Raw genomic sequence first — 16,378 nt, 5'->3', positions numbered from 1 at the left:
CATCTGGAATTATTTAGGCACAACCCTGCCTGGGGGCTGAACTAAATGACATCTTGAGGTCCTTATTGGACCCTATTTTCAACTAGTAAGAAACATGTGTGGGAAAAGGGAGATGTGATTGGGGAAGGGTGAGGGTTTTCTTTGACAGTAAGCTCCTGGAGGGCAAGAGCCATGTTTTGTATTTTAAAATATAGATAAATATTTTTGAGCTCTCTGAGTCTATGATAGGGAAAATCCAGGGGGAAAAAATATCTGATTTTGCTTTCTAAATTCTTGGCTCTTCTTTCTTTTTTTCAGAAAAATCAAAGATAAAAAAGGAGAAAAAAAAGAGACATAGTAAGAAATTTCTGATGTAGAAAAAAGATATAAAGGCATTATCCTAGTGCACAATAGTTGCTAAACTAATGCATTTTAACTTAATGAATAAATTGAGTTGAAAAAGCAACAACAAATTTAGATTTCAAAATAATTTATTGTCCAAATGTAAACAAATATCTTAAATAAATCTGCTTAATAAATAAATAAATACATAATTAAATAAAACTGTTCCAGTTTACATTTTTAAAAATTTGATATGTTGGATGCCAACAACAGTAATATTTATACACGCTGTCTGGTTTCTGAAGTACAAATTCCAAGTCCTTCAGTTTTTAAGACGTTCTGTTAATTTGTAAAGGAAAATAAAATTCAATCTAATTTCCACCTGGACTATCTTCCAGGAACAGCTGCTGTACTTTTTGTTTTCCAAATAGTTCATTATTCTTTGATAGTAATTTTTTAGATGCTGGATGCTCTCTTCATTCAACCTCGTGCTATTGACCTGGTTCATCTCTTTCTTCAAAGCCATTTCTAAATGATGCATTTGTTGAAAGATTGTGTTGAGGAATGTCTCAATAATGCTTTTATTCACACCAAGGCTAGCATTTTTGCTGCTGAATAGGAGGAAAATTTGCTGGAGCATCTCATGGATGACCATAGTAGCATTCTCCTTTTGGTATTGATTAGGCTGTAGAATATCCTTAGGGATCTGGAAGTCCATTCTGTCCTTTTGACATTCTGGATGAAGTTCTCCAATCATTTTTTTCAGGAGATGTATACTATTTTTATTGATTCTTCTTTGATAGAAGCGAAGAGAGTCATAGCTTTCAGAAGAGACATAAGCGAAGAACAAAAGGAGGACTAGCTGCAAGATTCTCCTGTTGGCCATAGTAATCCTGTAAGGATCTGGTTATGTAGATACCTCAGAAGTCTGTAGTATGAATGACTTTCCTCCATGTGTGTCAGCTATTTATTGAGAGATGCTATCCATATTTTTCTTGATACAGGGATTTCCCACTTTTCAGTTCTCATTTTCACTTTTGCTATGTCATCTACCGTGGTTTTCTTTTTCTTTTACCATTTTGCTAATTTTTTTTAGGTGCTTGGAAATTTTTGTAGTTGTGCTGCTTTAATACACAAGTATAACTACAAAGGTTTTTTGATTTTCACTGAGCATTTAATAAAGAAGAAGGAACTAGAATAGAGAAGAATATGAGTTCAAATTTGACCTCAGATACTTTCTTTTGAGGTTATTTTTGGCAAATCACCAAGTCTCTATCTGCCTGAGCTTCTTCATCTATAAAATGGAATAATAATAACATCTACCTGCCAGGATTGTTGTGAGGGTAAAATGAGATATTTGTAAAGCTCTTTGAAAATCTGAAGGGGCTAGATGAGTGTTATTTTCTTATCAGTAATATTGTGTTAAGAAAATTGGAAACTATTCAGTATGTCACTTAATTTTTAATAAAGTGTTCATCTGAAATGGTAGAGAAGGTCTGGAGTCAGAAAGCCTGGAGTTCAAGTCTAATCTCAGCTACTTCCTCACTGTATGACTGTAGGCAAGTCACTTAACTCCATTGACCTGAGTTTCCTTATCTATAAAATGGTGTTAAGAAATGCCTACCTTCTGTCCCAGGATTGTTGAAAAGATCAAATGAGATAACACCCTGCAAACCTTAAAGTACTATATTAATGCTCCCTATTACAATCTTTTAAGTTCTAAATTATGATCCTATGATGGGTTTAGACATTACTTAGTTTAACTACCTCGTGTTTATAGTTGAGGAAATGGAGGTGCTGGCCAGCTATTTGCCCCTCTAAAATAATAAGCTTATACATTTAGAATTGGAAAGGACTTTAAAGGTCATTGAATTCAACTCCTCATTTTATAGATGAGGAAACAGACTCAGAGCAGTTAAGTGATATTCCTAAAATCATATAGCTACTAAGTGTTTGAGGCAAGAGTCAAATCAGGTCTCCCTGACACTTTGCAGCCTCTACTGTAGTCAATAAGTGTCTGAGTGAGAGTTGAATTTGATCCTCTAAGTCCACATTTTCTCCACTCACCTGCCTCTTCATGGTCCTCAAGGCTATACACGGGCAAGATTTAGTGTCGGTCTACTTTCAAAGCAACTGGGTGGTACAGTGGATACAGTGCCTGTCCTGGAGTCAGGAAAACTCATCTCCAAGAGTTCAAATCTCACCTTGGACACCTATTACTAGACAAGTCACTTAACTCTGTTCTTCATTTCTCAAGTGACCTAGAGCCAGAAATGGCAAAGCAGTCTAGTATCTCTTGTATCTTTCTTTGCTCAAGAAAACCCTAAATGGGATCATACAGAGTTGGAGGTGACTGAATAGTAACAAATTTCCAGTGATAGCATCTCATTTACAGATCTTACCCAAGCTTACAGACAAGACACTAAGAAGGATTCCTTAGAGAATTCTAATTTTTTCTAGAGAGGAGGATAAACCCCATATGCTTCAAACTTCACAGCCAGAACAGGAAATCATGACACAAAAAGGGGTGATCTGAGAATCCTCCACCTTCCACCCTCACTCCACAACTTCACCCCACCCCCCACTGTCCCTGGCTTGTAGAGCTGAATTCCAGACTGGGTTCTGGAATTTTGGAATGAGTAATCACCACCGCTGATAGTAATGAGTATTTACTATATCCATTCTGACCTAGAAGAGCCAATATCAACTATAGTAAAGGATTTGGTTACTTGGTCTATTTTTTTTGGGGGGGTGGTATATAATTATTGGCAGAGGAAGATGTATTTTCCAGGGTTTCTGTTACCCTTTTCTACTGATACTAAAATATCTGGATATTTATGGAAATAGAAAGTTTCATTTTGAACCTTTTAACTGCTAGATTAGGCTATGGATCATGACATGTGACTAATCCTTATAATTTGTCTTGTACATATCCTGTACCATCAATGATCCTCCTTAGTTGGCTGTGAAATTCATTTAAGTTCTATTATAATGCCTCATCATGATGGGATAGGGTGTGGACCAGACCTTGGGATCCTCAAGCTCCATTCAATTTTACCAGATTGCAAAGGGTTTGAATAAGTCCCAGTGGCTCATATGTGTGATTTATTCTTCAAGGACCAAGATCAAAAGTATTCTTTTTTCAATGAATAAAAATCTATTTTCTTTCCCTCCTACCTCTCCCAACCCCGGGGAAAGAAAGGAAACAAAAAATAAAACTCCTGTCATATTCATAGTTAAACAAAACAAATTCCCACATTGCCCACAGGAGGTCTCCCAAAGCTTTAATAGCTTAAAACTGCGCTAAACCTTGCTTGAATTGCTCTGTATCTGTCTTATTCTGTACTTAAGTCCCTCACTTGGGTTGTATGTTTCATCATGAATTTTCCGAAACCGTGGTCATTTCTTACACTGATCAGAGTTCTTAAGTCTTTCTAAGTTGTATTTATAACTATCCTAAGAGAATGGCCATTGTGAATTCTTTATATGACTGAACCCCAACTTTGGTGCCTGTCATCATCTGTTGTCTACAACACCCACATCATTTTGGTCCTTGACCCACATCATTGGGGGCCAAAACACACAACATAAACCACATCAATAGTAATAAAAATAAAACTAAATACCTAAATGACACAATCAGATGCTGGCACCAAAGTTGGGGTTCAGTCATATAAAGAATTCACAATGGCCATTCTCTTTGGCAAAAGGTAGATTTATTCAGAGAAATAAGTTACAGACAAAATGAAAAGATACAATAGACACCAGAAATTGTAAATATGAAAGAGTTGGGAGAACATAGAAAGGGTTTTTATAATTAATGATGGAAAGGGCAGGTTCCTTAAGGGAATTTGACATTTACCAAGACAAAGGAAATACTCCTTGAGGTACTGAAAAGGGGCATAGGACCTTAAAAGAGTTAAGGAGGAGAAGTGGGGTTGGGAAGCATAGTGGAGTTAGGAGAGATACTATGTGACATGGGGGAAGGGGAAGGGGAAGGGGAATGGGAAAAGACACCAGGAGGCAGAGTGCTGTGGCAGACTGAACCAAAGGAAGGCAGCAGCCATGGGATAGTCCAAAAGTAGATTCTTTAGGAAAAAATTATAGGGAAAATTCTGACAGGGTATGCAAGGTGAGACTACTCTACTGAGGGTGGGTCTCAAGAGTTTGACATAATTTGGATTCCAGCCTGGAAGATCTAGGGTGGGACCACAGAGTAAAATTAATCTCTTATCAGTCTTCTGCCAGTCTGTCTCAGTTCTTCTCCTAACCACATCCAACATTGAAGACCTCACCACAATGACTAAGGTAAATAATTTAATTCTCCCTGATATCAATTTAAGATATATATATATATATATATAATATATATATATATATATATATATATATATATATATATATATTTTATTTATCCCTTTCCATTTCAAAATTTTGTGTGTGCACTGTGGTTTTTTTGTGGAAAATATTTTTAATTCTTCCGTGTCTCATCTTACTGGTGTGCACAGAATTGCTTTCTGTCCCTAAAGCAGTTTTTGTCAGTTTTTGAGAAGAGAAGCCACATATTGAAAGCAAAACTTGAAAGTTCTTTCTAGACTTTTAGAAAACTTCAGCAAAATTTTTCTCCTCTTGTCAAATGTGTCTAGAAAGTAGCTGGATTCTAGAATAGTGGAAGGATAAGAACAAACTGTTGATAGATTTGTATAGAAACATTTTAATAATCACTTTCCTATTTTGAAATTTAGTAGTATTCATTTTAATTAGGAGGGGGAAGCCCTAGGTATTTAACAATAAGAAATTGGTGGTTGTAGAAGTTGATAACTCTTTGATGAAATGCATTGAGGCAACAATATATTGACTTATTATAAAGTTATAATTCTGTTAAATTTGTGTCCATGGTGTGGTGGTGAACCTCCCAAGACTTGTCAAACCTCATTTCCCACTTCTGCTTTTTCCTTTTTTAAATGCCCACTCTGGGATCATTTGACCAACTCACACTGACTCTGGTAAGGTGGGTCTTCAGAGTATAGCTGCTACTGCTTTCAGAGTTCTAAAGGGTTAAGTCTGAATAAGTGGCTGTCCTCATAAAACTAGCTTATGAGTATCCATGTTTCCCTGTATCAAAGGGCCAATAGGTTTGGTTAGTTCTTTAGCAAAAGGCTTTACTCAGATGGCATAGCAAGAAGAGAGATTACAAAATATTCTCTATCTTTTTTTCTAGCAGGGATTTTGTTGGTGAACTCTCCTACCCAGATACATGCAATCCATTTTGGAAGGCACAACCATGAAATATAATAGTAGGAAGGCACTGATTGAGGAAGTGAGGTATATAAGGAACACATTTATCCAAGGCAATTCACAACTTAAGAACTTCAGGGCTTCAGTTTCCTTTCTTTTTCTATAGGGCACTCCTGAAATCCACTATATATGGTACCAGTGATGAACATATTGCTCTGATGCTCAGCTGGGCTATCTCTTCCCAGGATAGCTCATCTACACTGGATACGCAGCTTAGCTGGGCTATTATTTTGTTATTTTGACTAGATCTATTTGCTACAGGATTGGGTGGAATAGATCACTTGGCTACTGGATGGCTTCTCATCAGGTTTCGCTGTTGCTGGACTGGACTTGGCAGGTTAATTTTCACTAACCTGATATCAAATTGGACCAGGCATGGTACCCCATAAGATCACTCAGACACCGGGGTCTTCTCAGAATTCCTGGATTCCCTCTTGGATGGACAGACAGCTGCTGTCTTTCAGCACCTTCAGTCACTGTCTTAGCCAGGTGATAACCGTACTTTCTTCATTGCTAGGGCAATGACACATCTAGAATTAGCAAAACTTTTTTTCTTTTTGACTCTCTCAGAGTCTCAGATCTGGGATTTGTTGGCTCCAGTCAGGTAGAGGGAAGTTCTAATAAGATTCTTCCCAGACTCCTAGGGTTTTATGCAAATAAAAGGTTAAGGACAAAAGTAAGATTGCAGATAAAGCTATAGAGGGAAGTTCACTTTCTTGATCTCTTCTTAGATTTTTCAAAACCTCAGACCCTTTCTAAAATATGAAAAATTAATATTGCATCTAATAGGTTTGCATTTCTGTCCCTCAGGATCTTGCTACTTTGCTGAAGTCTCTCCTGGGCAGATTATTTTATTATATAAAGGGGACAAAGATAGAGCTACCCTCCCTGTATAGTTACTTTAGAAGATCTTCTAAAAGGGAGTGATTCCTCCTCTGTCACTCTCCTCTTTCAAACAGACCATATGGCAAATAGCTCTCTTTCATTAGACTTCCCCATGAGAGCCTTTAGAGTGACCACTTCCACATGCCTCAACTAGGGACTTAACTAGGCTTACTTGAACTAGGGTTCCTGTCCTACATTCAAATATTGGTCTTGAGACAGGCATATTCAGGCTTGGAGGCAACTTTGTGTTAGAGAGGTCCAGTGGTCCTGGGTCCCTCTGATGGATCTGGGGAAGTTTATGTCGATGCATAAGCTTCTCTGATGAGATGACCACAAACAAGAAGAGGAGTAGTGCTGGTAGAAGACATGAACTTTAAGGATATAGTACAGAACCTAGGTGAAAATACAGCAATACTTATATGGTAGTGCTACACATTGCTCTATGAGTCCAGGAGTCCTCAAACTACAGCCCGTGGGCCAGATGTGGCAGCTGAGGAGGTTTATCCCCCTCACCCAGGGCTATAAAGTTTCTTTATTTAAAGGCCCACAAAACAAAGTTATTGTTTTTACTATAGTCCGGCCCTCCAAAAGTTTGAGAGACAGTGAACTGGCTCCCTATTTAAAAAGTTTGAGGACCCCTGCTACCTTCTAATAAGGTTTAAGCATCAGTTTCTAAGAGGAATATAATAACAGCTATAAAGAGTTACTGAATAACATTTTTAAGAAAATATGAGTGTTTATGGTTTTAACATTTCTTTTCTAACTTGATTTCTCAATTGTGTTCCTTTGTAGAAGAATGCTTCCTATTCTGGATCCCCCGTTCTGGAGTCTGGCAATGGAATAGGATTGCTATGACATGTGTGGTCTTCATTTGTGATTCATATCAAAGTCAAATCGAACTAAGGATGTTTTGTCCTGTTATAATCATGTCCCTGCTTTTTTCCTCTTATAGAAAATTTTTATATTGAGAACAAATGGCAAATATGTGAGATTTTGCTGCTTTTCAATTGAAATGTGTAAATTGTTGAGTAAGAAAAATATTTGGCCTAGTGATCTGTTTGTAAGTAGATATAGAATTTTTAGATATTGCAACTGTTTGTGAAACCCAGATGCTATTCAAAGCAATTTAAGTACATTATGGTAGCTTTAACTATAATAAGACAGCCTGGGAAACTAAGTTTCCAGGATGAGCATTTTAGCATTTCCTGACAAAAGGAGAGAATAAGCTGGTATCAGCATTTGTATCATTAAGGGGAAAAATATCTGTTCCATGCCAGATTTATGTTGTATATAGAGGAAACTTCTACTTCTCTCTTTGGAGAGACTTTAAGAATAATAGAAAACCTAAGCTTTAAACAAATTTTCCCTCAGGATAGGTGAATAATTCACTGAATAGTGTAAAGAAAGAGAGTTTAACCTCTTTAATTGGGGGCCAGACTTTTTCAGAATTTAACATCATCCAGAGAATGTCTGGTTCCAGAACAGATAGGTTCCTTCATGGAAAGAGAGTTGTTGCAGTGCCCCATCTTGATGAGTACAAATGTAGTTCCTATTGTCAGAACTATTTGTATGACACTGAGTAAGCCATGTATCTCTGAATTTTCTTGTCTCTGAAATGAAGTAGGATGGACTATATTGGCTTTTCAATTGATTGACTGTGGGGAATGTGAAAGGAAAGAGTCACATTTGATTTTTTTTCCAATTATAATTGACCTTTTGAGTTTTTATTTTTCATTATGTGATTGGCTAGATATAAGTTTTATCATTTCTGCCCTTTCAAATGATCTACTTCTGATTTGTTTCTTTCCTATTTCCCAGCTTTTGAATGTGTGTGAAGTTTCCTCCAGATTCTATAGTAGTTTCTTGTCATTACCTAAAAGTAAAGCAACAAAAAGTAAAATTAAATATCAATTGTGTGTGGTGAGGATCACTATGCCTTCTAATGAATCAGAGACATATCTTAGGAGAGACAAAAAGGAATTTATTGCTTTCTCATGAAACAGTGTCAGCACTATGCTCAAAAAGTTATCAAACTGTGCATGCCCTTTGATCCAGCAGTATTACTACTGGGCTTATGTCCCAGAGATCTTAAAGAAGGGAAAGGGACCTGTATGTGCCAAAATGTTTGTGGCAGCCCTCTTTGTAGTGGCCAGAAACAGGAAACTGAGTGGACGCCCATCAATTGGACAATGGCTGAATAAATTGTGGTATATGAATGTTAGGGAATATTATTGTGTGGTAAGAAATGACCAACAGGATGATTTCAGAAAGGCCTGGAGAGACTTACACGAACTGATGCTGAGTGAAATGAGCAGGACCAGGAGATCATTATATACTTCAACAACAATACTATATGATGACCAATCCTGATGGACCTGGCCATCCTCAGCAATGAGATGAACCAAACCAGTTCCAATGGAGCAATAATTAACTGAACCAGCTACGCTCAGTGAAAGAACTCTGGGAGATGACTAAGAACCATTACATTGAATTCCCAATCCCTATATTTTTGCCTGCCTGCATTTTGGATTTCCTTCACAGGCTAATTGTACAATATTTCAGAGTCTGATTCTTTTTGTACAGCAAAACAATGGTTTGATCATGTATATTTATTGTGTATCTAATTTATACTTTAATATATTTAACATCTACTGGTCATCCTGTCATCTAGGGAAGGGGGTAGGGGGAAGGAGGGGAAAAATTGGAACAAAAGGTTTGGCAATTGTCAATGCTGTAAAATTACCCATACATATAACCTGTAAATAAAAGGCTATTTAAAAAAAAAAAAAAGAAACAGTGTCAGCAAGGTAGTACAAAGGTGAACAGCTCTTATTAAGTTTATATAGATCTTAAAGCAGAGCCCTTACCCATTCTCTGACTCTTTCTTCATATTGGCTAGGCTTCAGAGCTTAGGAGGGAATTTCCTCCAGCAACAAGAGAAAAGAACTAATTATGAGGAGATCTGGAGAGGGAGTAAGATCTGGTCAAACAGGATATATGGTGCCTTACCCTTCCCTTATCTTGAGTCATAAGGGTAAGTGTGGTGCAACAACATGAATGTATTGATGGATCTTCAATAGTAGAAAGCTAGAGACAAAGAAAAAAAGATTTTTTTCAAGTCTCAGGTCACCTCCCCCACAACACAAAACCCTGTCCCTGCTTCCAAGGAGCTTGCATTCTTACATTCTTTTGAGGGAGACAACCTCCACTCTAACCATCCATTGATGTTCCTGTGGGTTTCAACCCTCCAATTCAAGTATCCTTTCTCCAATTTAACCTTCACAAAGGCCCATCCATTTCTCAAAGATGAAAGTTTTCTCTATGATTTTAGAGAATCAATAAAAAGAAAACATGGATTTACATAATTAGCCACTCCCAAAATAAGACAAAAACTGAGAATAACAAAGAGGTGATGCAATAAATGAAAAGGAAACCAAATCAGAGTGGGAGGAAAAAACAGAGAACAGTAAGTTATTACCTGCTGGCCAAGTGACAAGATTGCTGAGCAAAACCAAATGAACTAGAAAACTGGTCTTCCTGAGCTATTTTTAGTCCTTTATAATCGCAATAAAGCCTTGCCTTTTCTATTTACTTCACTGGGAATTCCAAGGACACATGTCCTTAGTTTGGCTCAAGTGTGACAATACAACTCTCATTAGCTTTTGAAACCTATTTTCTTCTCTAGAAAGAAAATACTATAACTCCCTCCCTGCCTTTTTTTAAAGAGTATTTATTAGGAAGGCACTTATTTTTCCCCCTCAATAGTATTTTATTTTCTGAAATGCAAGTAGTTTTCTTTTCTTTTCTTTTCTTTCTTTCTTTCTTTCTTTCTTTTTTTTTTTTTACAATTTTGTTATTTTTCTTTTTTTAAAAAATTTTCAATAGTATTTTATTTTCCAAATACATGTAAAGATAGTTTTCAACATTTCTTTTTGTAAGACTTCATGTTCCAAAATTTTCTCCCTCCCTTCCTTATCTCTCTCCTCCCCAAAATAGCAAATAATCTGATATATATATATGAAATATGGCACTAACTTATTTTTAAGGAAACTGGGTCTCATTATTCTGCCCTGGTGGAATGCAGTAATTGGCTTTATGAAACTATAGGTGAGTTACCATCATTATAGAAATACCTAAAGGACCCACAATTCTGCCTAGTATTCAGTAAAAGATAGTTGCTTGAGGCATAGATAGAGTTCATGACTGGTCCACCAAGCTAGTTCAAGACCCTAACGCATCTCACCAGAACTGGTGCCCATAACCTCCTAATTGATCTCCCTATCTTGAAGTCTTAACTACAACATCAACATTCCTTTCTGGTTATATGCTTCCCCTATACTCTTTTTAAAGAAAGAAAAAAACAATTCAGTGACATCAAACATTTCACATCATATACAAAAAAAGGAAAGAAGAACCCAGTTGATTTACCTAAAGAACAGAACTTATCCTATGATTCTACTACTCAGGAAACTTTGATGATACCATATAGGATAAAATTAAAATTTTGGCAATTAAAGCTTTTCAAAATCTGGCACTATTTGATTTTTTTAGGCTGATTACCTATTACTTCTTACATACTCTATGAGGCAGCTACTTGCTTCCTTGACATCCATAGCCCATAATATTTGTCCTTTTCCTTCTTGCTATGTATTTAGAATACTCTCCTACCTTGTTTACTTCTTGGAATCCTTCCTTTCTTTCAAGGCTTAAGCACCATTACCTACAAGAGGCACTTCTATTTGTTAGAGGAAATTTCTTTCCATTTATTTTGTATTTATTAATCTGTATGCTAATTGTTATCCAATAGAATGTAAATTCTAAGGGTAGGACTATTTCATCTTTGTCTTTGTAACTAGAGTATCTAGTGCTTGGCACATAGTAGATGATTAATAAATTTTTATTGCATTTCCATTGTCCCACTTTCTTAATCTCTTCTTTTCTTGCTCCCTCTCTCCCCCCATGCTACTATCTGTCTTTCTATTCTGTGGTTGGACACTTGCAAAGTAGCATGCTGTCCCTTCAAGTAAAGCATACTTCCACTTTCCTATATCTTTACCTTACCAGAAAGGAGGTAAGGAGTAAGATAGTATTGAATTCTATTGCTTGTTCAGATGAGAAAAGGGGAAAAGGATTTGTGTTTGCTGCCTGACACTACAATAGTAGCAGAAATTTGCTGAGTGGATCCTAGAGCATAAACCCATGGGTTCTTTTGTGCAGAGTGTGGGGATTAGGGAAGGGGGTAATGAGTGAGTTTATTAGGGATTAGAAACCAGCCCAATAACTAAATTCTTACTTCCGGGAGGGGGGGTCTTCATATCTTAGTCTATAAAGAGAGCTGCAATTATGTTGCCTTTGTGAATAATTCTTATTTGGGGGAATTTTGAGGATTAGAGAAAATGTTTAAAGTCCACTATCTTGCTGATCACATGGTCTAAAAATCTCTCCTAATGATCAATTTATCCCCAAATTTGATGATCATTTTTCTCAATTCTTAGTCTTCTTGACTTTACTGCATCATTTGATACTGCCTCCTGGGTATTTTCTCCCCTGTATATTTTTATGACACTGATCGCTCTTGGTTCTATACCTAATTACTTGACTAATTAATTGTTCCTTTGCTACATTATCGGCAATATCACTCTCCTTAGGTGGGTGTCTCCAAACACTCTTTAATTATCATTTATATGCCAATAACTCTCAGTTCTCAAACTATACACACACACACAAACACACATACACACACACACACACACACACACACACACACACACACACACACACATATCTCAAACCTTAGGCACTTTCCTAAGTTCCATCAACTGCCTATTGCATATTTTGTACAAGATGCTCCATAACCATTTCAAAGTCAATATTTTGAAAAGACAACTCATTATCTATCTAGCCCCAAACTTCCTTTTCTATATTGAGGACCCCAAGTCAAGTTAACAAATGTATGTTAAACAATTACTATGTGCTGGATACTGTGCTAAGTGTTGGAAATATAAGTCTAAATAAAAACGAAGACAGTTCTTCTTAGCTTACATTGTAAAGAGAGCTGAAAAGTGAGGAAGGCATGGGAGAAAAAATCTGGAGACTGAGGAGAAAAGTCTGGAGAGGAATAAAGGCATGACTGGTTTGAGTTTTTTCTTAAAACAGAAAAACTGGCAGAACTAAAAAATACACTGCCAGTGTGAAAAGTCCAGGGGTATAGAATGACAGAGAAAATTCAGTCACAATCTTCATATTAACCTGGATTCTTCACTCTTCGTGAAGTCCTTTTGATTCAGTAATCTCAGAAACATATTTCCTTAAACTGTGTTTAGAAAGCTGCATTTCCTTCCCTGAAACTCACGGTACAATTTTTCATCCCCATACAGAATTCACTTTCACTTTTGAGTTCCCTTGCATCAGCAGGGATGCTGATTTTATTGCTTTTAGTGTTTCTTTATATTACATCATGGGGATGTTTGAGTGGGGAAAAAAAAAAAAAACAACTCTAGAGCAGATTTAATTGAGAAAAGGCAACATAATTGCACATTTAGTTTGCTTTCTGATTACTCTTAAGACAATATAAACTTAAAAAGTTTTGTACAAATAGCACAAATATAGCACAGATCAAAAGGAAAACTGAAAATTTTGGGGAAATTTTATAGACAGTTGCTGAGATAAATTTTTTTTATATGTCAGATATATAAAGAATTTTGTAACATTAATAAGAATAAAAATCATTCCTCAGTCAATGAATGATCAAAAGATATGAACAGGCAGTTTTCCTTTTTTTTGGGGGGGGGGAGGGAAAGCTTTATTAATACCCTTTGCGTTTATATCATAGTCAAAGCTTTTTCATGCATACTCCCTTTCCCCGTCTCTCACTCCCCCCCTCACCCCGCCAACCTTGGACTGGAAAATACCAACAATTAAGCAAAATTGGTGGCCCCATTGGTTTTGATAGGCAGTTTTCCAATGAAGAAATTAGAACAATTTTAAAACATTGTAGATCATTATTGATTAGAAAAATTCAAATTAAAATAATCTTGAGGTATTATTTCATACATACATATCGGCTAAACTAAAGGGGAAAGCAACAAATGTTGTAGAGGATATGGAAAAATTGGGAGACATTCATTGTTGGTGGACTTGTGAACTTATCCAACCATTTTGGAAAGCAATCTGAAATTATGCCCAAAGAGTTATTAAACTGCCTATAACTTTTGATCTAGCAATACTACTACTAGGAATTCTTTAAAGATTATTTTAAAAAAGGAAAGGAACCTATATATTCTAAAATATTTATAGATGCTGTCTTTGTGGTGACAAAAAACTGGAAATTGCTAAGTTGTAAATATGATTGTAGTAGAATACTACTGTACTATAAAAAATGATGAGCTTGATCTTAGAAAAACATTGATAGACTTACAGAAAATAGTGAAGAACAAGGTGAACAGAACCAAGAAAGAGAACATTGTATACAGGAACAGCAACATTATTTAAGAACAACTTTGAGCAACTAAGTCATTTTGGTCGTTTTTTTTTAACTGATTATCAAATCAATAAAGAATTTTACATTTTGGAGAAATTCACTGAACTACATAATTAGTTTCCCCAAAACTATTTTAGACACTAACTTATTTTGTCTAAAATTATATAAATATGAAAATCCAGAACCTTGGAACTTTTAGTCTTAGGATTCCCTCCACCAATGCAGATTATGATTCAGCCAATTATTTAGTAAATAAATTCCAAAAACTTTTAAAATTCCTTAGGGGTGAGTGACTCACTTTGAGTCACACACAATTCATATATAGTAGAGGTAGGATTTAAAAAAAATAATAATAGCTTTTTAAAAAAAATACTTGCAAAGATAGTTTTCAACATTATGTTCCAAATTTTTCTCCCTCTCTCCTCCTCTCTCCCTTCCCCTAGACAACAATCCAATATAGGTTAAATGTGTGCAATTCTTCTAAATTTATTTTCACATTTATCAGATCATTTTGATTATTATAAATACTTAAATTAATTTTGAAGGACATATGAAAGAAGATGCTATCTGTATCCAGAGGAAGAAGTGAAAAACAAAAGTATACAATATATATATATATATTTAAATTTTATATATATACATATTTGTGACTAACCATCTTTAGGGAGTGGACAAGGGGGGAAAAGAAAAATAGAAATATACATAATTATTTTATATTTAAAAGAAATAGTAAGTTTATATAATAGATTTTCAGTTTCATGTGTATTCATCTTTTTTATTAAATTATATTATGAAAATGCTTGGTTTTTCCTATAAATTAAAAATAAATTAAAATTTAATACAGAATCTAAAGAACTTTTATTTTGGATACTCCACCTATGCCTTCTGGGTATCTGATGAGGGTGTTTAAGGTGCAAGTAAGATGTAATAGATACACAACAGAATTCTCTGAGTTCTCAGACTCTAAAGTTAATATTCTTCCTTGAAATATGGAGACAATCATTTTAGTGACTATAATTTTTGTTACTGTTTTTATTTAATTTTTATTGGGTCCTTTGGCTTTATTGCTGGTGTGGAAATTCTCTTGATTGATACTCTGCAATCAAATTATTTTTTAACATTCATTTAAAAATGTTCCAAGCATTCTTATATATCACTAACAAAACCCAACAGTTAGAGTTACAAAAAGAAATTCCATTTAAAGTAACTACTGATTGTATAAAATATTTAGGAATCTATCTGCCAAGGGAAAATCAGAAACTTTATGAGCAAAACTACAAAACACTTTCCACACAAATTAAGTCTGATCTAACCAGCTGGAAAAATATTAAATGCTCTTGGATTGGGCGAGCAAATATAATAAAGATGACAATACTACCTAAATTAATCTACTTATTTAGCGCTATACCAATCAGACTCCCAAAAAACTACTTTGATGAATTAGAAAAAATAACAACAAAGTTCATATGGAAAAACAAAAGGTCAAGAATTTCAAGGGAATTAATGAAAAAAAAAATCAAATGAAGGTGGCCTAGCTGTACCAGATCTAAAATTATATTATAAAGCAGCAGTTACTAAAACCATCTGGTATTGGCTAAGAAATAGACTAGTTGATCAATGGAATAGGTTAGGTTCAAAGGACAAAACAGCCAATAACTTTAATAATATAGTGTTTGACAAACCCAAAGATACCAGTTTCTGGGATAAGAATGCATTATTTGACAAAAATTGCTGGGAAAATTGGAAATCAGTATGGCAGAAACTAGGCATTGACCCACACTTAACACCGTACACCAAGATAAGGTCAAAATGGGTTCATGACCTAGGCATAAAGAATGAGATTATAAATAAATTGGAAGAGCATAGGATAGTTTACCTCGCAGACCTGTGGAAGAGGGAGGAATTTATGACCAAAGAAGAAGTAGAGATCACTATTGACCACAACATAGAAAATTTTGATTATATCAAATTGAAAAGTTTTTGTAGAAACAAAACAAATGCAAACAAGATTAGAAGGGAAACAATAAACTGGGAAAACATTTTTACAATCAAAGGTTCTGATAAAGGCCTCATTTCCAAAATATATAGAGAATTGACTCTAATCTATAAGAAATCAAACCATTCTCCAATTGATAAATGGTCAAAGGATATGAACAGATAATTCTCAGACGAAGAAATTGAAACTATTTATAGACATATGAAAATATGCTCCAAATCATTATTAATCAGAGAAATGCAAATTAAGACAACTCTGAGATACCACTACACACCTGTCAGATTGGCTAGAATGACAGGGAAAGATAATGTGGAATGTTGGAGGGGATGAGGGGAAAACAGGGACACTGATACATTGTTGGTGGAATTGTGAACACATCCAGCCATTCTGGAGAGCAA

The 16,378-nt window shown here is 35.4% G+C and overlaps 1 protein-coding gene across 1 annotated transcript; it reads right to left on the bottom strand.

Annotated features, from left to right (window-relative positions):
* Window positions 1–643: 643 nt before the first annotated feature.
* LOC127552925 (interferon beta-like) lies at window positions 644–1,240 on the bottom strand. Its single transcript, XM_051983290.1, has one exon. It carries the CDS (start codon window positions 1,205–1,207, stop codon window positions 644–646), a length of 564 nt encoding a protein of 187 aa, XP_051839250.1. The 5' UTR covers window positions 1,208–1,240.
* Window positions 1,241–16,378: the final 15,138 nt, after the last annotated feature.

Source organism: Antechinus flavipes, chromosome 1 (assembly GCF_016432865.1).
Source record: "Antechinus flavipes isolate AdamAnt ecotype Samford, QLD, Australia chromosome 1, AdamAnt_v2, whole genome shotgun sequence".
Lineage (NCBI taxonomy): Eukaryota > Metazoa > Chordata > Mammalia > Dasyuromorphia > Dasyuridae > Antechinus > Antechinus flavipes.
Note: the sequence above shows the minus strand (reverse complement) of the source record. Positions and strands in the feature narration are given on the sequence as shown.